We start from the raw sequence: 24,092 nt of genomic DNA on the forward strand, positions 1-24,092 counted from the left end.
CAGATTGCTAGGAAACTCTGGCAAATTATCCCCTAAACCATTAGGAAGTAATATACTATAAAGGTGCTATTTTCTCCAAAGAATATAAACATTCCACCTGGGGTAGAATATTTTTTTCTCAAAATCAACATATATTAGATTTCAGTACAAGTAGGTATGCATGTTGAACTGTTGAACATTCTTAAGCCAACTCTTTTGAAATCTACTCTATGCACAAACTTCACTTTCTCTGTGCTGTTTCTTTAGCATCTCTTATTTTAAAGAGGTGTCTCACAGGCATTATCTCTGTTTCTTTTATCCAATTTAAAAGTGCAATTTTCACTGGACTGAGGAAAATAAAGTCTGATAGCTAAAAACTAAGAAATATATCATGAGTTCCTACTATATAATAACAAATATTGTCTCAGATTTTACATAATAAGTATATTTCACTTATTATACTTCCTGATAAATTGGAGTCAATGATTTTTTTGGGGGAGTGGGAAATCAAACTGGCAAAAGGTATCAGGATAGTAAAACAAATTTCATATTGCTTTAATGAATAATTCTAAAGAGACTATATTATATGCAAAAACTGTAGATCACAGATGCAAATGGCAAAAAAATAAAGAGAAACTCTCAGGTTGACTTTGACTATCAAAAATTGAAAAAGAGCTTAGTAAATAATTTAGATATTACCAACCATTAAAATTTTTATTTGTGAAAATGTTTAATGGCATAGAAAGATACTTAGTTGATATACCAACTTTTAAACTGTGGATGAATGTATTTGGAAAGAAATGCGCTGGAAGTAAATATAACAAAATACTAAAGAACTGGCTCACTGGTGTTCTGCTTAAAAATACAGATATTTTTCACATTTATTTTTCAATCCATGTATCTTCTACTTATATTATCAGAAATAAAGTTAAAATTACCTTTAAAATAGTCTCAAATTTCATGTAATGTTTTACAGCATTTCACAAGTTAAAAGCAAGGCAAGGAGGATAATTTTCCATTTCAGTGTTAGGAAGAAATGGTAAATTCTTAATATGAGGAGCTTGAAATAAAACTCAGATCCTCCAAAGCCAACTTCAATGCTCCTTCTGTCATATCATATTAGAAGGACACAGGAAATAATATATATGAACACTATGAGTTATTCATAATAATTGTAACCCAAGTTGTTATTAATACTATTGTTTAATTTATTTGATTTTCTTTATAAATTCCTAATTTCAATTGAGAGAAAAATACATGTATGAGATTAGACAAGTGTTAACAAAAATGGACAAAGTCAAATGTGTCAGAAATTAAAAACTCATAATGGCATTTATGCTTCATTCATTCAATATTATGCTAGCATGGATTAGAAGACAATCTAGAACTCTTGTTTTGCTTGAGAAAAAGATTGAACATGGTACTCAAGGTAAGAATGGAGTCATACTAAGAATATTAATAATGAAAAAATGTGAAAAAAAGTCCATAAAGTAAGACACAAAGGGGAAAGATAAATAGACTTGATAAATAACCCTGTAGACTTTTAATTAAGTAATCTATTTTAATCAGTGAGAAATTAAAGTAGAAACTAATATCTTTATAACTATTTATTTAGGGTTACTTGCAGGGCATATTTAAGAGATAAACACAATCAATAAGATTTAAGAGTCAGGTTCTTTTTCAGAAGCACACATCTCTCTTATCAGCTGACTTTGTTTAAATCCTGTACCTCCACTCTCTCCACTTGTGCTGGCCTTTTCCTGATCCAGTAGACTTATGGCTGATGCCAGACACTGAGCAGGGCTTGTGTGTTCGATGAGTTTCAAACTCAGCCATTTTTCAGGCAGTAGCCTCTAAATCAAAGATTATAAATGATTTAAAATTTGTGCTGTGCTTAGTTGCTCAGTCATGTCTGACTCTGTGACCCCATGGACTGTAGTCTGCCAGGCTCCTCTGTCCATGGGGATTCTCCAGGCTAGAATACTGGAGTGGGTTGCCATGCCCTCCTCCAGGGGATCTTTCAAACCTAGAGATAGAACCCAGGTCTCCTACATTGTAGGCAAATTCTTTACCGTCTGAGCCATCAAGGAAGCCCTTTAAAAGATTATAGCCATGGAAGTAAAAATATGTGAAGTCAATTAGTTGCAATAAGCATACTTCTCTCACCTGTGATTGGGACACAGATCCAGAGAAACATTTCTCCAAGTGCAAGAATGAAAAATGGCAGTTGATCCTCAGCCTCAGAATCAGGGAGACACACATTAAAAAAGTAACTGGCGAATTGAGCTAAACTTTCATGATATTTCTACATGGGCAGCTTTTACTCAATTCTTCCTGTTTATGCCAAGTAGAAACACTGGACCATGGTAGCAAAATCTTCTTATTTCTAAAGAATAGCTTGAAATTTAGATTTTTATTTTAAATATCTCATTTTTAAAACACTGGCAATTTTAATAAATGCCGAACATTATACAGGCCAAAGAAAACACATCTATAGAGCATATTTGACACACAAGCTGTGGTTAATGACCTCTGATTTAATAATTTGATTACTATATTGTTGCACATATAGTTGAGATATTTCTGAAAAGTCATATAATTTGATTACTAAAATGTCAAGGACAGTTTACTGATTACAGAAAACTAAATAGAAAGAACAAAGCTGGATTATGTATGCTATTATTCTACACTCATAACTTCTTCACAAATGCCAAGCATTTCACGAACTCCATTTATTATCAAAAAGAAAATATCAAAGACCAGAGGTTGACAATAGAATAATAAATATAACCATCATAAACTTTAAATGCAATATAACTAAGGTTAGGTTACAAGTTCAAGTTGTTTCTCTGTGTATGCAGATGTGTGATTGTATTTCTAAATGATGACTAACTAGCCAATTATAGTCCCTAGAAAGTTCTGTCATAACTGACATTTTAAATGAAGCATTCTGCTAAGAAAACCAAAATTTCAACCTCATTTTAATCACTTTAGCTATGCAGAATTCTGTTAATCAAGTAGAAAAAAAAGTGTCTTTAACACTTAAGATGATTTATCTGTTTATATGAATGTGAGAAAAATGATCACACCTTCAAGTAATAGATTATAAGTACAGAGAAAGTTCACATTACAGCTATGCTGATGAAAATTACCTGCAGGCTGTTACAACACAGCCTGTGAATTAATTAACCTTTTGCCATAAAAATCTAGAAACTTCAGCTAAGAGTGAGTTGTCTGTTTCCCTTGCTTTAGCTTCCTCAGCACTGAAATACTTTCCCTTTGTGGTGAAAATACTATGCAATTACTGAGGCAAACAAATAAACATAATCAGATTCCATCATTGCTCCAGGTTATTATAATAAAATCACATAAGTTGTGATTAAAACATAGCAATTTAGATGTTTCCTCTTTTGTTTCAGATAAAGATGAGAAATAATGGTTGATTTCTCTGTAGATCTTTAATTTTATGAATAAGACTGGCAGTTTCTTAGCATGAATAACGACTACCTCTTAATTATGTATGTTCTGAATTTGGGAGAAAATAATTAAATAAAGCAGAACTTTTGCCAACATGTTAAAAAATAAGTACTCACATGCATTCTTCTACACTTCATTCTCAAATAAATAAACACACTATCTCTATTTGAGTGTACTGGTCAAGTACTTTGATAATTTCCACTTGGGATCCGAAGCTGAGAAATCATCTAACAATAAATAAAGCTATGATCTAGGGAAATAGGATTTCTAAATAAACAATGGTAATATGAGCCACTGTATTCCTTGAAGTTGTTAAAGCCAAGGATCAATAAGACATGGTGAATGTGAAGATGATAGCAAGCCTTAAGGACTACTAAATTATACTCTACATATTGACATAATAATTTCACATCCTTATGCAACTGTTTGGAAATACTTTTTACTTTTTTCTTTGATGTAATTAATATCTCAAGAGGGTTAACAGTCCCAATATTTAATGGTTCAATAAGAAGCAGTTAGAGCTCTTCTCTTCTATTAGCTGTTTTTATTTTTTGAGCTAGCTTCAAATAATTCATTATATAATTAGTCTTAACAATGGATAAGCCATTCTCTCAGTAGGTTAGGAGACATTCTTGTTTAGATAATGGGTTTAATATATATATTGGTTTAAAACATTAGGGTATTTCTCTATTCTCTCTCTTTCTTTTGGTCATCTGTGTGTATGTGCTCAGCTGTGTCCGACTCTTTGCAACCCTCTGCTGTAGCCCTCCAGGATCCTCTGCCGTGGAATTTTCCAGACAATAATACTGGAGTGGGTTGCCATTTCCTTCTCCAGAGGATGTTCCCCACCCAGGTGTGAACCCATGTCCCTTATATCTCCTGCACTGTAGGCAAATTCTTTACCACTGAACCACTGGAAAAGCCTGTCTTTCCAATCAAATGATGATTTGCCAAATTCATCTTAAAGAGCTAAACTAGTGAACTTCCTCCCCAAGTATTGTTCAGAGAATCATTTTTTAGTTGCAGGAAGAGGTATACAACAATAAGTTAAAATAAGAAGGTGATAATGCTTGCCTAGAAAACTGAAGATGTATCTGATAGGTATACATATATACCTACAGGTGTATATGTGTATATTCTCAATTAAGGACATACCTATTTTAAGTGTAATTATTTCAAATTAAGCAGACTCTTAAAATAATTTGGAAAAAAGTTTCACAATTGTTAATACATTATAATTTTCCAAATGAATCTTTTATTGTATCTATAGGGAAAGTAGCTCTTTAAGGTTGGAAAATTTAAAACATTTACCAAAACATTTTTTGGTTAGTTCAATTTTGAGCATACCCCAGTTAATAGCTACATTTAGGTAGGTATATATCTATACCTGAAGTATCAAAGCTAATACATGTTTGTTACATAAAAAATTAACAGTACATATACTTTGAACATAAGAATATATAAAGTTTAAAAAAAGAATTGGTACCCTGCAAATACTTAAATTTGTCAGTGCTGACTTAAACTAGAATTAATATTTCCATTGATTCTAGGATGATCATGCTCATGATAATACATATATGTATATGAATAAAAAGTAGATGTCTTGGAAAGCCTAAAGAATGAATATATAGGTATATAATATTCCTTAATTGTTATAGGAATACACATGCTATGCTTTGGAAGATATGCTCCACATACCTGACAGGTAATGTTCTGTCTCCTTTCCTTCTATCCATTTCTCTTTGGGGAACAGGATACCAACGGAAATTCAGTTTCCAGTTAAAACCCCCATAAGTCATGTCCGACCCAGCCATGTATTCAAAGGTGTCATCACTAATCACATCAATGATGGGACATACAACTGTCTTCCTGCAGAAAAATTAAAATCAGCTGGTGTAAAAATTATAGTTAAAATGTTTCATTAGCTTTTTAAAATATCACATAGCTGATACATTGAAACTTAATTATTTTGTGACTTTAATTTGCCTTTATTGTTATGTTATCCTTTTTCACCATGGAATTACTTCCTTTTACTACATCTGACTTCAGTCTACTTTTATTCTATCATATATAATCTAATCAAATATACTAATTGATCCTCAAGCTAATTTCCAAATGCATTCTAAGTACTAACTCAGCAGGATGAACATGGCCTATTTTTCATTAAACCTCTCCCCACAGCATGATTAGTAGACTGCTTTGATATTATGCAGCATTTCAGCTATAGCCCACTGAAAAGCAACAGTGTGCAGGGAGTGAAGGATGAATAATAGCAAATTCAATCTGGTAGGTTGACTCTCAAAGGTGATAGTTTAGATTAAAGAGATAGCTCAAAGGAAATGTTCATGGAAAAACAAACAAATGAAAACCCACAAAGAGAAGCAACAATAAAAATCATGATCATCAGTATAAGTAAATATTTCCTATGAAAGATATTAGGTTCATGACAATTTCTGGGTGAATCATCTTAGACAGCAGTTTACACTAAAAATCTGCATGTTTTAAAATAGGAAAAGATAAGCAACTTCAGTCTCTGGAGTTTTATGATCCATTTTTTTCTTAAAGTAAGAGGAAGAACCAGGAGATTTGGTATTCTTTTCTTTTTTAATTTATTTTACTGAATTAAAGTTGATTGACAGTTTTGCTAATTTATACTATATATATATCACTTTGTATAGCAACATGATTAAGTTGTACACACATAGATTTGATATTCCTGATAGTGGCTTTTTAGGATGAGGAACTTTGCACCATAGGAGGTCATTAGGTATTCTTTTCATCCATGTTGCACTTTCTCTAGTCTACCTCTATTCCAAGCCTGTAGGTTTTATTATGGTGTCAACCATCTGTCATCTCCAAAGTAAATGTTTAAATAACTGGGCCTTGTTTATAGCTAATTCCAAAAAGTAGAGCTTGCTTTTCATATAAGATAGAAAGTGAATACACAAATATGCTCTAGAATCACCCACAGATATGGAAAACAAGGAAATGTTGTCCATTATTTATTCTGGTTTTGCAACACCTGTATCACCAATGTTCAATTTCTAATAGGTTTTATATGCCACACTATTGACCAATGTCTAGACAGGACTCTGAAATTAAAAGGTTTCAAACTTTCCTGGTGACTCAGTAGTGAAGAATTCACCTGCCAATGCCACAGACACAGGTTTGATTACTGGTCTGGGAGGATCCCAGATGCCATGGGCCAACTAAGCCTGTTGTGCACCACAGCTACTGAGTCGCACTCTAGAGCCCTGGAGCCATAACTTTGAGCCCACACACTGTGACTACTGAACCCCACATGCCTAGAGCCTGTGCTCCGCAACAAGAGAAACCAATGAAATGAGAGGCCTACACACAGCAACTAGAGAGTAGCTTGCCACAACTAGAGAAAGCCCTTGCACAGCAGCAAAGATCCAGTACAGCCATAAAAATAAACAAATGAATCTTAAAAAAAAAAGAAAAAAAACTTAAAAGGTTTCACCTAGCCTTGGAAAAGCTTCTTGGTAACCCTGGTCCTTATAAAAACAATATCTTTCTTTCTTCATTAAATGTAATCATTTAAATTATAGGGAGATGACATTAGATCTAATAACCTCCAATAGAACTTTATTATCTAGTTATGGCAACTTTAGAACATATAAGCAAGATAAAACATTAGAGCTCATTATATGCCAATACAATCTAAATATGTTGTTAGATTAAAAAATAAATGATCTATTCATGACCATAGTGAAGCAATATTATAATCTCACTAAGTTGAATATGAAACACATGTTTTTAAAAGCATAATGTATGAAAAGCTGCCAGGAAATGCATTTAAAACGTTCCAAGTTCATTTTACTTTGCCAGCCTTACCCTCCTGTGCCGACTGTACAATACACAGAATGGAAAAATGTTATTACCCATATATTACACTCAGTAGACAAAAAGGTTCCCACTGCTTTCTTCAACTGCTATGGTTCATTTTACTGACAACCTCCATCCATCTTCCTGGCAAATACCAAATCATGCCGTTTATGTGATAGAGCTGCACTAGCTCACACAAAGCAGCTCCTGTCTTGGAGCCTTAATTAAAAACTTCAATTCTAAGTAGACCTTTCTACCGTAGGTGAAACGACTAGGCAAGCAAGGTGCTATGCAATGTTTTGCTATTATTTCAGACAGCAATCGGCATAATTGTCTTCATTAGGTACTTAGAAATGATACTCATTTATCATCTATAGTTATGAATAACTGCAAGAAATCCATTTAAATTTCATAGGATCACATGGGAAAGAATTGTAGGTATCTATGAGGGTTTCTATGGAGAAGGCAATGGCACCCCACTCCAGTACTCTTGCCTTGAAACTTCCATGGACAGAGGAGCTGGAAGGCTGCAGTCCATGGGGTCGCTGAGGGTCAGACACGACTGAGTGAGTGACTTCACTTTCAGTTTTCATTTTCATGCACTGGAGAAGGAAATGGCAACCCACTCCAGTGTTCATGCCTGGAGAATCCCAGGTACGGGGGAGCCTCGTAGGCTGCCGTCTATGGAGTCGTACAGAGTCCGACATGACTGAAGCGACTTAGCAGCAGCAGCAGCAGCATGAGGGTTTCTAATTTCTATAAAGCATTCTTGAACTTTTCAGATTTCATTATATGTCTATACAGAATGGCAATACTATTTAAATAAACATTCTTACAGCTGTGCTTTTCTTTAAATCATGATTTCATTTCAGTGGGGTGCATGAGTGTATATAAGTTTTTTAAGATCTTCAAGGTGGCTTTGTACTCGACTTTGATTAAGAACAGTGACTAGGTAGAGAGAAGATTGTTCTGGAAGTGGGGAGAACTAAATTGTTGTCCTCCTCATTTACAATTTCTAGGACAAGCCATTTAACTATCATCAGATACAGAGAAGAGTATCTTTATTATCTGCCTCACAGAGTGGTTGTGAAGACAAAGCTGCTTTGAAAATATATTTTGTAAAATATACTACTATTTCTGATTGGACTGATTTCCTTCACCTATAAAATGAATATTCAGCATCTTTACTGTTTGAATTGCTTGACTTTCTTAATCAAATATTCAGGTTTGGCATAAATAAACCAAGATCTTAATTAAATAAGGAGTAAGGGGACTTCATTTTTAAAAGCTAGGAAATAAACATTCTGAAAATAGCAGCTTGGGAAGAAAAGTTTTGAGGGATAGCTATAACGGTCCTAACAAGTTCAGGCAAAATCCAGACAGACAGAGCATATGAATTCTTACCTGTCCTCCTTTATTCTTGCCAGCAAGGGCTCTAGCCATCCTAATGTGCATTCACAGTGTGCATCCAGGAAAGTTATGACTTGTCCTTTTGAAGCAGCTGCTCCTCGAAGGCGGGCACGTATTAACCCAGAGCGCTCTTCCATTCTAATAATTTTTACTGGCACTTCTAAATTTTTCACATAATTCTCTAATGTTAACTTGAGAAAATCTGTAAGGTGCAATTAAGAATTTATAAAGTTTTGAAACTCTTTTAAGACGGAGAAGGGAAACTACTGCCTAGATGGAAATTCAACACACAGAAGTGATGGTCAGCTCCTATCAACATGCTTTGCATTAGGTTAAAAAAAAAAAAAAAGATACAGAGATTTCATCACTATTAGTGTACAGTTCATTATGACTCATCACTTAGCTGACAAGGGTAAGGCTACACTAGGAAGTTAATATACTAGACTGTAATTTAAAAACTGGGCCACATTGGCAACTGCAGTCTTCTTAAATATGTTATTTTTCTTTTACCTACAATAAAAAAAAGAGAGCCAAATACCCACTGTGTCATATAAATGTTCAGTCATATGATCAACTGAGTTGGGAAAAAAGAGAAATACTTAGGAAAGTCATTTTGGCTGATTTCTTAGGTTAGTAAGAACCAAATGGAATCATGAGATAAACTGAAAGAATTAGTTACTTGTTTGTGGAGTGGCACTGACTAGATATCCTGAAAAAATCTGACAGGTAGTTTCAGGGTTAGTATAATTACAAGGAAAATATGGATCATTACCCTGTTATCTTTTTGAACACAATAAAGCTCTATAATTAAAAAATGTATATACAAGAAAAATAATTTTACCTCTTTCACTGGCATCATCTACCAAGATGACCTCAGAGAGCAGATAGTGTGGGGACCGATTTATAACACTGTAAACAGTTCTGAGGAGAGTGCTCCAAGCTTCGTTATGAAACACAATGACTACACTTGTGTTTGGAAGTTCATCAGGGTAGACCTTTGTCTTGCATCTGGAAGAAAGGAAAGAAGAAGGACAAGCTAATAAGTTCATTTTTCCTTCTTATCACTGTAATAAAAATATCCATTATGACACAAAATTAGACTCAAAAGTCCCTTATTACAACAACACTTTATGGTTATCTAAAATTATTTTCCTTTTTATATATGTTGTGAGCATTCACTTGGCACTTTGAAAATTTAAATGAATACTTACTAGTATTATTTGAGTTATTATTATTTTTTTTAATTTTACATTAACTCTAGGGAACAAAAAGGCATGATTTGGACACAAGTCTAAGAAAGCTAAAATAACATTATGAGACTATCAATAGAAGACCAGTTACTAAAGGAATTCATTTAGTAGATATAATTGTCTTTGTTTAGAAAAAAGAATTATTGTATAACTCAAAAATTCATGAGAACATAAATAGACATGTTCACAGGGCTTTGAAGCTTTTAAAACTGAGATTACTATGCCATAATTAATGTCTACTTTGAGGGAAAGATGTTGGGGTCAAGATACATTTCAAAGATTCTAAAAAAAAAAAAAAACAACAACAAAAAAACCCAACAACAAAATCAGAGATGACGAAAGGGTATAGGCTTCCAGAACATCTCTTGAATGTACGGAGGTGTCACCTGGGGATTGGGTAACCTGCAGTTTCTGGTTTAGCAGATCTAGGGTGCAGCCTGAGAATATATAGGATTTAAAATGTTTCCAGGTGATTCAGATGCTGTTGATCCCTGGAACACACGGTTAAGTAAAAGCCTGCATCATAATTGTTATTAATTTTAGAACTTGGTATTTTGAAAAAAAAAAAAAAAACAATTTTGCTGATAAATTAAAAGAAGTCCAGATTTTGCTTTTCATGCCATAAAACTTGTAAGGTACATTTTGATAAATAATATGGAGATGTTCGGAGAAGGAAATGACAACCCACTCCAGAGTTCCTGCATGGAGAATCCCATGGACAGAGGAGCCTGGTCTACAGAGTCCATAGGGTCACAGAGAGCTGGGTACAACTTGGTGACTAAACCATCATCATGCAGACATTCTCGGTGGTCACTGCAGTTTTAATGTGCAGGTGGCTCTCAGCCATATCCACTTGTCAACTTTTAGACATTTTTGTCACATATTGTTAAATCATTGTGATTATAGAGTATTTTGCAAAAATGTCACTGGGTATCCAGACAGGAATAGAAGTATATTCACCTTATGTTATTTTTCCTGGTAAAATAAGCTGAAGAGCAAGAAAATTAAAAGTAAAGTGAACCAGATACACCCTGCCACCAATAAATGACCTAATCCTTGACACAAAATTAGCATCTTTAAAATTAGTCCCCTTCACAGGTGAGTGAAAAAAATCCAATAAAGTGTGGGCATCAAAGGCATGTAATAAAATAAATACCAACTATATGCCTGCAGAGACTTTAATTATTTTTTAAAACAGTCTAAAATAATAGCTCCTAGGTGAAGTGCTCTGTAATATAGCCAGGAAAGAATGTACATATGTCTAACCATTTTTTCAGTATATATTTATTTGAATAACATTCATTAAGCATCCACACTATATAAGACATTTTGCATATAAAAATAGTTCAAATGTAGGGTAGAAGAGGTAGGTTGATTCATAGTCATCTTTTCCCATTCTGGTAGCAAGATTAAAGTGATTTCTATTAATATATGTCTCATCATCATTTGACTTGGTCTTCCAGGCAGTTTATCATTAAACAAACTTAGAAAGCTGTCTTGGTAAGTCAGACAGGTCCTTGCCAAGATTCTCCTCAAACCTCCATTCTTCTGCCTCATCAAAACACCCCCTCACTTTCAGCATGCTGAACAAAATGAGTCATAAAGATGATTGTCATCATCAATAAAGAAGTAAAACTGAAAAAGCAGGCTGAAATCAGTCCAACAGTCAGCAACTACTGGTTCAACCCAAGGATAATAGTCTATGAAGGCTACTTATTATCATTTGTATATAAGTCATTTCTTTTAAATTAAACCTCTTGCATGTTAATGCAAAATGTTAATAAAGAAAAATGAACAAGATATTTATTCAAATAAATCATTTATAATATAAAAATAAAAGCAGATACTTAGATCCAGCTTCTCAACTTATTTCCATCGTGCCTTGTTTTTGTGGTTAAAAAAAATCCACTCATGTTAATTTTATATTCATTATATGTGACATTATAATGAACTAGTTTACTAATAATGCAGCTATAATATTTTGCTTAGAGAAAATTTCCACTATGTCATTATTTAATGTAGCATAAATAAAATAAAATGTGGTTAATATTTTATTAATTCATCCTCTTTCTCCTATGTAAACAGTTATTTCACAAAAGAAACTTTGTTTAATAACATAGTTTATAGGATAATTCTTATTATACAAATTAATCATTTTCTATGTCTGTTTATCCAGTTACTCAAGCATACAAATATATATGAACAAGTGGTTTTTTATTTTTATAATTTTTAACGGATTTATGATACAATGAACTGGAATTATTGCTTATAATTCTTCAAACCTCTGTCACCTAGGGTAAAATACATCATTATTTTATGCACCACTAGGAAAGAAAAATGTTGTCAAGCCATAATAAAATGCTTTGTTATCTTGAATAGGATCTATTCAATACCTAAAGCCTATAGAAAAAGCTCTCAAATTTATTTTGACATAGATTCCTATCAATATTTTAAGCTTGCTTATACATCAGTCATACTAGTTTCTTGTTGCTTTGAAATTTCTTTCATCTATTCTAAAGGGATTTCTCTAGTTTAGGGTTGTATTGCTTAACAAATGAGAGACATACATTTAGCATATATCTCAGTAACAAAATATTAATACAGAACAATTTCATCTTGTGAGTATCCTCCTTTGTACTGTAAAACTGTGCTTGCAAACTTTTAGTAGCAAAGGAAATCTTGACAAAATTCAGATTCTAATTCAGTAGATCTGGTATGGGAATAAGGTTGTGAATTTCTAGTAAGACTCCTGGCAATGTGGACTCTGCTGGCCCTGAGTTGACATAATAAATAACTGATAATAAAGCCTGGCAGGCTACAGTCCATGGAGTCACAAAGAGTCAGACATACCAAGCAACTAACACTTTTACTTTCACTTTTCAAAGTTGACTAATTCAAATATTTATTTCACAGGATACAAATCTCAAGTCACAGAGCTACTTCAATACACTGCATAATAAAGTAATAAATGATATTGCTAATAAAATAATTTATGATTTATAATATTAGTAATGGTAATGATTTCTGCTCCATAATATATCTTAAATGATATTGTAGGTATCTGAAAATTTGAAAAAAATTTCTATGCATTTAAAAAAATAATTTATATATTTATAAATATATATGTTTATAAAAAAAGAAGTAGATTCCCTAGGATCATTTTATTAAAACTAAGTACAGAAAGTCAGCTATCACTGAAATTACGTATATATGGACCAAATACTCCTAGTAATCTGTCTTTGGAAGACATTATTTTTCTTTTATGTAAATATCTAAATAGAATTGAAATTTTGACATAATTGTGAGAGCACAATGTATATGTAATTAACTTTGAGAGTAAATGTGTCAGACTGCAATAGCAATTTTAATCAATTTGAAAGATATTTGATACCCAATACTCAAATTGAGTTCCTGAAATCTGGTATTCCAACAAGAGCATAAGCTTTATCCTCGCAGAATTTCATATTTGCACTATATTTTGACATTCTAAATCTATAATACTTTAAAGAAAATAAAAGTTTATTTCCTTTTAATTCTGTAATTATCTGTCACTCTAAATCTTGGCTGCACATCAGAATCATCCCATAAGCATGAAAAACAAAAAAAAAAAAACAACTGGTATGTGGGTTTTAGCCACAGAGATTCTGATTTAGGTGTCTGGGGTGTGGCTATGGATAATAAGATTAAAAAGAAATCTCTCCTGGGCATTTGAATGTGCAGCCAAAACTGAGTCACCAAATTTATTTAACAGAACCATTGATATGTATACATCAATATTTTGCTTACATCAACATTTAAAAATAGGATATATAAGGTTAGTATCTTTTTCTATGTTTATATGAACTAAAATAAGTCACTATTTCCTTTCACTATAAATACTGGAGTCAGAAAGTCTTCTCTACTTCATTTACAATCTCCTCTGTCATCTGGATATATACTAATGCTTATCCATTTTTCTGTGCATCAGCTGTTGACTTATAAATGTAGGAGAAATAAATGCAACTGTTCTTTGGAGAGAATATGGTGATAGAATCACATTTCCTCTGTGTGGAACATGGAAATATAGTGAGATAGTGTTCCTATTTACCATCTTTCCCCTTGGCTATGTCCACATTAGAGAAACATAGATTGTTACAATTTGATTTTATCCTTTTCAAAGCTATATTGATGTTTTCATAAAAGCTACTGAACACAACACACCACATCAAAGAAAGAAAAATTGACTATAAGATGAGAATGTGAAATCACAAAGGATCCATAATTACACAGTGGTTTAGTTAGACACAATCCATTTAGGACTCCAAACAAAGGCTGTCAACATTGTAGTTTGCATGACTTGTTGAAATGCAGCTCAGTGAGTCAGTGGCTACTTTTAACTGGCTCAAACAAAGATTAATAACAGTAATTTAAAATGAAGACTTACAATACAAGTTCTCTCTATACTTTTTATTTTTAAGAGCTGTAGGAATTGTATTGAACCTTTCAGAATTATGGGTGGTTTCAATGTTTCCCAATTCTTTAACATTCATATTCACAGAAAGAAATTTCACCATTTTCCAATGCATCCGTGCAACAAAAGCCTGGGCAACAGGACAGTGATTCTTTCATAACTGAAAGTTTGGAGCCTCAAGTGAAATGAAGCACTTAATTTTGCAAGGTATCCTATATGTTTCTTTGTATATACATTGTGTTAAACCTTCCAAAAGTTAAGTTCCTATAAGTCATAATTACTTCACTCATTAAAAAATTTTTTTACAAATTGTTAGTCACTCAAGTGTATCTGGCTCTTTTTGATCCTGTGGAATGTAGCCAGTTAGACTCCTCTGTCCATGGAATTCTCCAGGTAGAACACTAGAGTGGGTAGCCATTCCCTTCTCCAGGGGATCTTCCCAATCTAGGGATCAAACTCAGGTCTCCTGCATTGCAGGCAGATTCTTTACCATATGAACCACCAAGGAAATTGATAAACACTTGCCACAAACACCTTTGTTTTAAATTCAGGTAGACTTGGGCTCCCCAGGTGGTGCTAGTGGTAAAGAACTTGCAGAGACACAGGATTGACCCCTGGCTTGGGAAGGTCCCTTGAAGGAGGGCATGGCAAACCACTTCAGTGTTCTTGCCTGGAGAATCCCCTGGACAGAGGTGCCTGGAGGGCTACAGTCCATAGGGTCGCAAAGAATCAGACATGACTGAAGTGACTTAGCACACAGCATGAACAGACCTTGTATTCATCCTTGGCTTATTTGCTGTCATATCCATTCCTTGCTCCTGTTTTCTTTGATGTATTGGGGTGGGCATAGCAGGAGGGTTACCGAGCAGGACTTTTCCCCAGGACTCTTTTGCTTGTCGGTTTCTGTATGAAGCATGCCATAAGGACCCTGGGTAGGGAGTGCTATGCAGGAAAAAGGAGGAACAGGGAGTTTCTTTCTCTCTACTTCCCTAATCCCAGAGAAGACTACTCAGCCCCCTTCTGCAGTCTTGCACTTCACATATGACTCAATCATTTTCTTCATTATACACTTTCACAATAAATACAACTAATACAATAGACTAGGGGATTTTTTAAAAAGAGGAGGTTAATCTTATTTGTCTCTGTCTCTTCAGAAGGCAGTATTCTGCAAGTCACAAAATATTTTTAATAAGATGTTGATGAATGAAAACTTGACGAGGCAGGCTATTGTATTAATCAGCAGATCGATTTCCCAATCCATAATTCTATACTATTATAATCTGTACTAGAGGTGTAGAAATCCCAAGTTTTCTACATCTTTTTTATATTTTCAGTTGATTTTTGATTTTCAAGCTTGTAGAGCCAGGACAAATAAGTGAGTTAGGGTTAGGGAAGGGAAAGAATGTAAGAAAATTGGTCTACAAGCCATTCTAATATAACACATTCCTCTTGAACATAAGTGGCATCATTCTATTTTGATATATTTGAGAAGGCTCTGTGTCTGGAAATTCTATGTTTACATCTTCATTTTGCCATTCAGGATCTGTGAGAAAACTCTTGAAGTTTCAGTTCTGTCATCACCTAAATTGGAGTAAAACTGCTTGCCATATCTATATTCTGGGGTTTTTGAGGAAATGAATAAAATCATTAAGGAATTCTATGAATGTAATTTTTATTATATTCTTATATTATAAAGCACTATATCTGAGATGGGCTTCCCTGGTGGCTCAGATGGTAAAAAATCTGCCTGCAGTGCAGGAGACCCAGGTTTGGTCCGGAAGGTAGATCCCTTGGAGAATGTAATGGCAACCCACTCCAGTATTCTTGCCTGGAGAATTCCAAGGGCAGAGGAGCCTGGCAGGCTACAGTCCATGGAATCACAAAGAACAGGATATGACTGAGTGACTAACACACACATATATGAAATATTATAGGTAAAGTCTTATAATTAAATTACTTGGCTCAGCTTTACTGCTGATAGGATTCTGATCACAGCCATGTTAACTCATCTTTTATTCTTAGTTTCTATGCCAAACATCTGTTTTATTCTTCACTTTCAATGCAGTTTCAATAGGTTTGGTGCCTCGGCCATCCTGGCTTGAAAACTGCTTTACTTCTTTGTCCACTGTAGCAGTGTGGAGTAAAGGTCCTGCCTCTTTCCCTTTTAGTTCTTTAAAGTCATTTGTTGTTGTAATCTGAAATTTCGGTGGCTGGCTGTGGCTGTCTGCTATTAAATCTTCCTGATCCCTTGCCTTAACCTCTGCTTATTATTTTCTGCTAGAAGATCTCTAAAGGTGAATTTCTGCTGAGATCTCTGCTTGTTGCCTGCTCTTCAATATCCATGAGGTAAGTCTGTTAGCTTGTGTTCCGTCCTATTACCAAAGCTGGAATAGCTCCCACTATACTTCCTTCACCCTATAGTGAATCTGATTATCAAAACTTGCATTCCTCATCTAGGGTTAGGCCATCTCCTCCTGTAGTCAAACCCTGATTTAAAAAAAGAAAAACCATCATAATAAGAAAGAAGTACTAAGCATTAAACATTTATTGAACACTTAATTACATAGCAGACATTGTGCTACATGTTTTCTCTGGATCATCTCATTTGACCTTGACAATGAATTGAAATCTGCAATGACACAGGTTAAATATCAGAACTAAGAGAGGGCTATGAACTTATAAACCGTTTCATGCTTCAAAAAAATTCCAGAAAATAAAACTATTCAAACAATTAATTGGTCAAAAAAATTCACTTATTAAGGAGACTAGGTTGTTTGGTTGTCTTCTCAGAACAATATATATAACATAGAGAGACTGCTTGCTTATCAGTTGACCTCAAAACTACCTCAATATACCCACCAGTATTAAACTACTACATCGCACACTGATGTCAACTACAAACTGGCACTTACCAAGAGCGTTGCCAATGACTGAACAACAAAGGCGTTTGCCATCTGCCTCTGCGGAGATTGAACCCCTTGCTACTACAGCTATTGAACTTCAGCAACCCCTGAGGGATCAGGGTGGAGTGAGGCACTCTGTGCTCCAGGGAATCTGATGGGATAGGTCTTTAGATAGTTGGATGTTTTTAGGAACAGATTTTATTATCTCAATCCTTGCAACTCCTCATATCTAGAGAAGCACTAAATCGATTCATGGTGACATCAGATCCTCATGACTAACAAAAAACCTTTTGCAAAATAAGTGCTTAATGGTATTGAACTCCCCCTTCACTAAAACTTTATATATTGACCTTCCCTTCTCAGAGCTATCTGAGATGCTGTCTCCCAGGCTTCCGTCCTCATTTTGCCCCAAATAAAACTTAACTCTCAACTTGTGCATCTTTTTAGTTGACACTAACCAGTCTCAATAAGATTCCTGCATTAAAAGACCTGTCTTAATCCACTTAAACCCAGACTCCCAATCTTTATAAATATCTATATTTTCTTCCCTTTCCTAGACTTCTAGAACTGTCTGTTAAGGTGGTGGATATCCTGGTGATCTTCTATGGACTCTTCATAATACTCTTATAAAAATAATTAAGAATTATATGTTATATCAGTTCAGTTCAGTCACTCAGTCATGTCCAACTCTTTGCGATAATCATATAATTATTATTAAAATAATTATAACTGTAATACTTATAAGATTCCAAAATTACTCCCATTTGATAATGACAATCTGAACATCAGTTAAGTAACTTGCTTCTAAGTGACAGACATGGGTTTCAAACCCTGGAAATCTGATGTTAAGTTACATTAAGTTAGAAAGAGAAAAACAAATATCATATATTAACGCATAAACACGGATCCTAGAAAAATGGTACTGATGAACCTATTTTTAGGGCAGGAATAGAAGTGCAGACGTAGAGAACAGAATAATGGACACAGAGGAGGAAGAAGATGCAGGGAAGAAGATAGGGGAAGAATTGAGGAGTTGTATTGCTATATGTACATATTACTGCTCTGGGTCTCTTGAGTTTGGAGGCCTTTTTGTTCACCATCTCATAGGTAAGACTTCAGTCTCCACGACCTTCAGTGACTCCCAAAGGGCAGAACAGTTACTAATCAGAGGAGGATCGACTACAAAACTACCTGAGGCTAGATTAAGTAGATCAGAGAGGCTCATCAGGATTAGAAGACCTAAGCCCTAAGACCCTGCACAGAACCCCAGTTTGGAAAATTACCAGAAGAAAAAAAGCACGTGAGAATGTTACTCCCTTGAACCTTATCGCATATCCCTGCCTGACTATATAACCTCACCTTATTCCCAAGGAGGGGACACAGTTCTTGAGGCACGAGCATATTGTGCCTTCACCTAGCAAAGTAATAAAGCCACTCTTTCCTTCTCCTCCATGACTATTTCCATATTTCTGTTTGGCACAAATGCAAATAGAGCAAAGATTTTGGCAACACTAATGTTGGCTACATGTTAGCAAGGTAATAATGCTCAAAATCCTTCAAGCTAGGCTTCACAGTACCTGAACTGAGAAATTCCATATCTACAATCTGGATTTAGAAAAGTTAGAGGAACCAGAGATCAAATTGCTGTTGATCCACTGGATCATAGAAAAAGCAAGAGAAATACAGAAAAGCATCTACTTCTGCTTCTCTGACTACACTAAAGCCTCTGATAGTGTAGTTCACAAAAACTGTGGAAAATTCTTCGAGATGGGAATACCAGACCACCTTACCTGCCTCCTGAGGAACGTATATGCAGGTCAAGGAACAACAGTGAGAACAGGACACGGAACACTGGACTGCTTCCAAATTAGGAAAGGAGTACATCAAGGCTGTATATTGTCACCCTGCTTATTTAACTTCTATGCAGAGTACATCATGAGAAATGCTAGGCTGGATCAAGCACAAGCTGGAATCAAGATTGCCAGGAAATATATCAATAACCTCAGATATGCAGATGACACCACCCTTACGGCAGAAAGTGGAGAGGAACTAAAGAGCTTCTTGATGAAAGTGAAAGAGGAGAGTGAAAAACCTGGCTTAAAACTCAACATTCAGAAAACTAAGATCATAGCATCTGGTCCCATCACTTCATGGCAAATAGGTGTGGAAACAATGGTAACAGTGACAGACTATATTTTGGGGCTCCAAAATCACTACATATGGTGACTGCAGCCATGAAACTAAAAGATGCTTGCTCCTTGGAAGAAAAGCTATGACAAACCTAGAGAGCATATTAAAAAACAGAGACATCACTTTACTGACAATGGTCTGTATAGTCAAAGCTGGTTTTTCCATTAGTCATGTATGGATGTGAGAGATAGACCATAAAGAAGGCCGAACGCCAAAGACTTGATGCTTTTGAACTGTGGTGTTGGAGAAGACTCTTGAGGGTCCCTTGGACTACAAGAAGATCAAACCATCAATTCTAAAGGAAATCAATCCTGACTATTCTTTGGAGGGACAGATGCTGAAGCTAAAGTTCCAATACTTTGGCCACCTGATGGAAAGAGCTGACTCATTTGAGAAAACCCTGATGCTAGGAAAGATTGAAGGCAGAAGGAGACATGGATGACAGAGGACAAGATGCGTGGATGGCATCACTGACTCAATGGTTATGAGTCTGAGCAAGCTCCAGGAGATGGTGAATGACAGGGAAGCCTGGCATGCTGCAGTCCATGGGTCATAAAGAGTTGGCCATGACTGAGCAACCGAATGATAACAACTCTCAGCTAAAAAGATGCACAACCTGAGAGTTGCAAGTTAAGTTTTACTGGGGGCAAAAGGAGGACTGCAGCCTGGGAGACAGCACCTCAGATAGTTCTGAGAGGCCGCTCCATAGAGGTAGTGGAGGAAGGTCAATATGTAAGATATTGTGAAGGAGGAGTTTAGCGCAATCAAGCACTTATTTTACAAAAGATTTTCTGCTCCTCATGAGGAGTTGATGTCACCATGAAGGGAATTAATGCTTTTTTAGATATGAGGGGATACAAGGATTAGGATCATGAAATCAGGTACTGAAAATCCCTAACTATCTAAAGACCTGTGTCAATAGTTTCCCTGGAACACTGAGCGCCTCACTTTCCATTCTGAATTCCCCTTAAGAAGTGTTAAAAGCCAGCAACTGCAGCAGCATAGGTAGATGGCAAATGCCTTTGTTGTTGTTACTTTCTTTGTTCAGTCCTTAAGTTGTGTCCGACTCTTTGCAGCCCCATGGACTGCAGCAAGAGAATTTTAAAAAAATTGTCTATTCCTCCTTCATTGACTATGCTAAAGCCTTGACTGTGTGGATCACAACAATGTGTGGAAAATTTTTAAAGAGATGGGAATACCAGACCACATTACCCATCTCCTGAGAAATCTGTATGCAGGACAAGAGGCACCAGTTAGAACCAGAACAGACTGGTTCAAAACTGGGAAAGGAATACCTCAAGGCTGTATAAGGTCACCCTGAGTATTTAACATATATTCAGAATGCATGTGAGCATGCTAAATTGCTTCAGTCGGGTTCTATTCTTTGTGACCCTATGGACCACGACCTGCCAAGCTTCTCTGTTCATGGGCTTCTTCAGGCAAGAATTCCAGAGTCAGTTTGTAGTGCCCTCTCCCAGGGGATATGAAGAGTTAAATACAAGATTGTAAAGAGATTATATTCTAAAAAAAAATCTGCTATTGTACCTCTTTCTTGATAAGGCCCTTTTTCACTTAGGGAAGAAACTGCCTTCAGTTAGGTAGAATTCTTAGATAAGGTACTTGTGGAAGCAGACAAGGAGCCTGAAAGTGTGCCTTCCAAGAAAACAAAGGAAAACAGTAACTGCTTTGAATGAGGTAAGCGAAAACTTTACTTTGCTCCAGGAAGATGGGCACTTGAAGTGGGAAAGATTAAAGCAAAGATTAAACAGGAACTGGGGAGAGGAAATGAGCAAGTAAAATGATGAGAGGCTAAAGTGACCTGTGGACTTTCCTCAGGATGTGATAACTGTAAGAGATTTTAAAGATGAGGCTCAGATGGTAAAAGTGTCTGCATACAGTGTGGCAGACCCAGTTCAATCCCTGGATGGGAAGATCTCCTGGAGAAGGAAATGGCAACCCACTCCAGTATTCTTGCCTGGAAAATCCCATGGATGGAGAAGCCTGGTAGGCTACAGTCTATAGGGTTGCAAAGAGTCGGACGTGACTGAGCGACTTCACTTTCACTTTTCACTTTATGTCTAAAGTAGGGCTTCCCCAGTGACTCAGGTGGTAAAGAATCCACGTGCAATGCAGGAGAACTGAGTTTGATCCTTGGGTGAGGAAGATCCCCTGGAGAAGGAAACAGCTTACTAACTCCAGTATTCTTGACTGGAAAATCCCATGGACAGAGAATTCTGGTGGGTTACAGTCCATGGGATTGCAAAGAATTGTACTTGACTGAGCAACTAACACTATGTCTACATTTGATTACAATGTTATAATGCAACCCCACTTCCCCCTCTATCATCCATTAAATCTGTCCTACTCATAAATGCACTGCATTGGTGATTACATAAGTTTGTCTCTCATTTAAGAAAGAAGACAGGTATAGTATCTGGACTGGATTGTGAAAGAGAAAGCAGTCGCAAAAGAGTAAGTCCCCCAGGGAACTGAATCAATCTTAGAAAACACTGTTCTTTAGGGTTGAAGCTAACTTATCTTGACTTTAACAGATTGGGTACACTAAGTTTATATCTGATTTATATTAAAAAATATAACTTATTTTAGATCTATTTCTACCAAATAAGTGGCAACTATATACTCCTACTGGTGTTACTTGAATGTTAATAGTTGCTAAACAATCTCTTTTTCTCCAGTACATAAAAATAAGTATTGTACAAGAAAGTTTTATTTTCTTTCTATTGTATAGAATTCTCTTTAATTTTGGAAATGAACTATAATTCAACTCTATACCTAAAAGCAAAAGAATACCATTCAAGTAGGCCTTATGACCTTCGTTGTTTTGGAACATGAATTTAGAAGCTTGTTCTCTTTCTGTGAGGTCTGAATATAATTCTTTCATGCTACTGAAAGTGCTTAACTATGAGTTGTCTGAAATGTGTTTCTCGAATGCAGTAACTATAATTAAAGTGACTTTGCAACAAAATCACTCAGTGTTGTCTTTTATAAGCTTAAACTTTCACATTTGCTAGTAAAAATAACACTGATTTCAATGTGCATGGAATCAGGAACAAGCTTTACTTCTGCCCTCATTTACGGCCTCATTCAAGTCACTTCTCTGAGATAATAAAACCACCACACAGGCTGGCAGGCAGGGACTCTGATTTTGACATTATGATGATGATGTTGACATCATGAGTCATCAATCCCCATGAGTCCTCCTTCAGCATCTTTCTTATTCTTCGCTGCTACTATGTCTACATAGATGATCATCACCCCCTCTCTAAGTTATTGCATGGAATCAATACAGTGCATTTAGGGGACATTTTGACTCTAAAAGTGTATCCCTCTCATTGCAGACCAGAATGCAAATCTAAGCATTTATTTATTCAAATATTTCGATGGCTCTTAATTGTCTAATGTTAAATTCTATAAAAGCTCTTCCTGGCTTAGTATCACATATATTACCTTTTTTTTCTTAACATGGCCTTTAACTCCTCAGCAACATTGAACATCTTAAAGTTGCTTCAGGAAACATAGCTCTCTCATGCCTTCATCTTTTTCAGTCTCTAGAATTCCTTGTATTTGGATTGCTGTCTTCCCTGAAGTGCTCACACACATTACTAACCATGGGGCTCAAGTCACACTTCCTCAATGAAACCATATTTCCTCCCAGGACATCCAACTGCTCACTCACCTAAACTCCCAGAACAGGAAAACTCTCTATGGTACTGTAGCTACTGTTTCAAGAAGAGGTTTGAAATGTTCTCAGAAAAGATTCCTTTCTTCTCAGTATTCTTCTAATGAGACTTTCTAGCTAAATAATTCTCTGAATCTAAAATATTCACTTGCTTATCAAGTACACACACACACATTTATAAAACATTCTTGAGGAAAGATAGAGTTAAAAGAAAGTTCAATTGGTGAAGTGGGGCTCTATATGCAGAATGAATCATGATGCATACTGTTTCAGGCAAAACTCTGTGCCAAGAGGTGAGGTGCTGGCAAGGGGAGAAAGCATTGCCATGGGACACCCAGCAACAAGCAGAAGACAGATACTAACAGAAAACTGGTGATATTTATGGGACCTAGTATCAAGGAACAATGATCAAATCTAGGGGATGAATTCAAATTTGGAAGAACTCAATATCTGAAAGCTTAGAGAAAGAAAAGAACTCTCATTAAAGAAAAAAAAAGTTTTCTGCTTTATTGTGCCAAACATATTAATACACAAGTACAGGAAATGTGCTCAGTTTATGGATTATAGGACAATATAGGAACTAGATCTTAGGATCAAAGTGGTAATTGAAAGTCATAAACAGGATCAGGCAAAATGTAAAACAGATTCTTCAACTAGAATTAGGGACACAACTAGTTTATGCTTTGTGTGGTTAGAAAAATGTGTGAGTCCTGGATAGTGGAATCATGCCACCACAAACTTACAAGCAAATTAGGCTTTTGTGCCCAGAAAGAGGCCCTCTTTCTTCCAGTGAGACAGAGCCCTCACCGAGGAGCACAGCATCGTTAGAAGACTGCACCACTCACTCCTTCAGGGGGGTGTCTGTGCAGTGCCCACAATGGACC

The 24,092-nt window shown here is 35.6% G+C and overlaps 1 protein-coding gene across 8 annotated transcripts in view; it reads right to left on the reverse strand.

The window, feature by feature from the left end:
* Positions 1 to 24,092, reverse strand: part of GALNT13 (polypeptide N-acetylgalactosaminyltransferase 13) — a 655,388-nt gene that overhangs the window by 230,376 nt on the left and 400,920 nt on the right. For all 8 annotated transcript variants that reach the window (XM_069574410.1, XM_069574411.1, XM_069574414.1 and 5 more), the window contains exons 5-7: positions 9,557 to 9,723; positions 8,710 to 8,917; positions 5,155 to 5,325 (exon numbers count right to left, since the gene is read on the reverse strand). In XM_069574410.1, the coding sequence (XP_069430511.1) occupies positions 5,155 to 5,325; positions 8,710 to 8,917; positions 9,557 to 9,723 (546 nt within the window). The remainder of the gene's footprint in view (positions 1 to 5,154; positions 5,326 to 8,709; positions 8,918 to 9,556; positions 9,724 to 24,092) is intronic.

This window comes from Ovis canadensis, chromosome 2, assembly GCF_042477335.2.
Source record: "Ovis canadensis isolate MfBH-ARS-UI-01 breed Bighorn chromosome 2, ARS-UI_OviCan_v2, whole genome shotgun sequence".
NCBI classification, from domain to species: domain Eukaryota; kingdom Metazoa; phylum Chordata; class Mammalia; order Artiodactyla; family Bovidae; genus Ovis; species Ovis canadensis.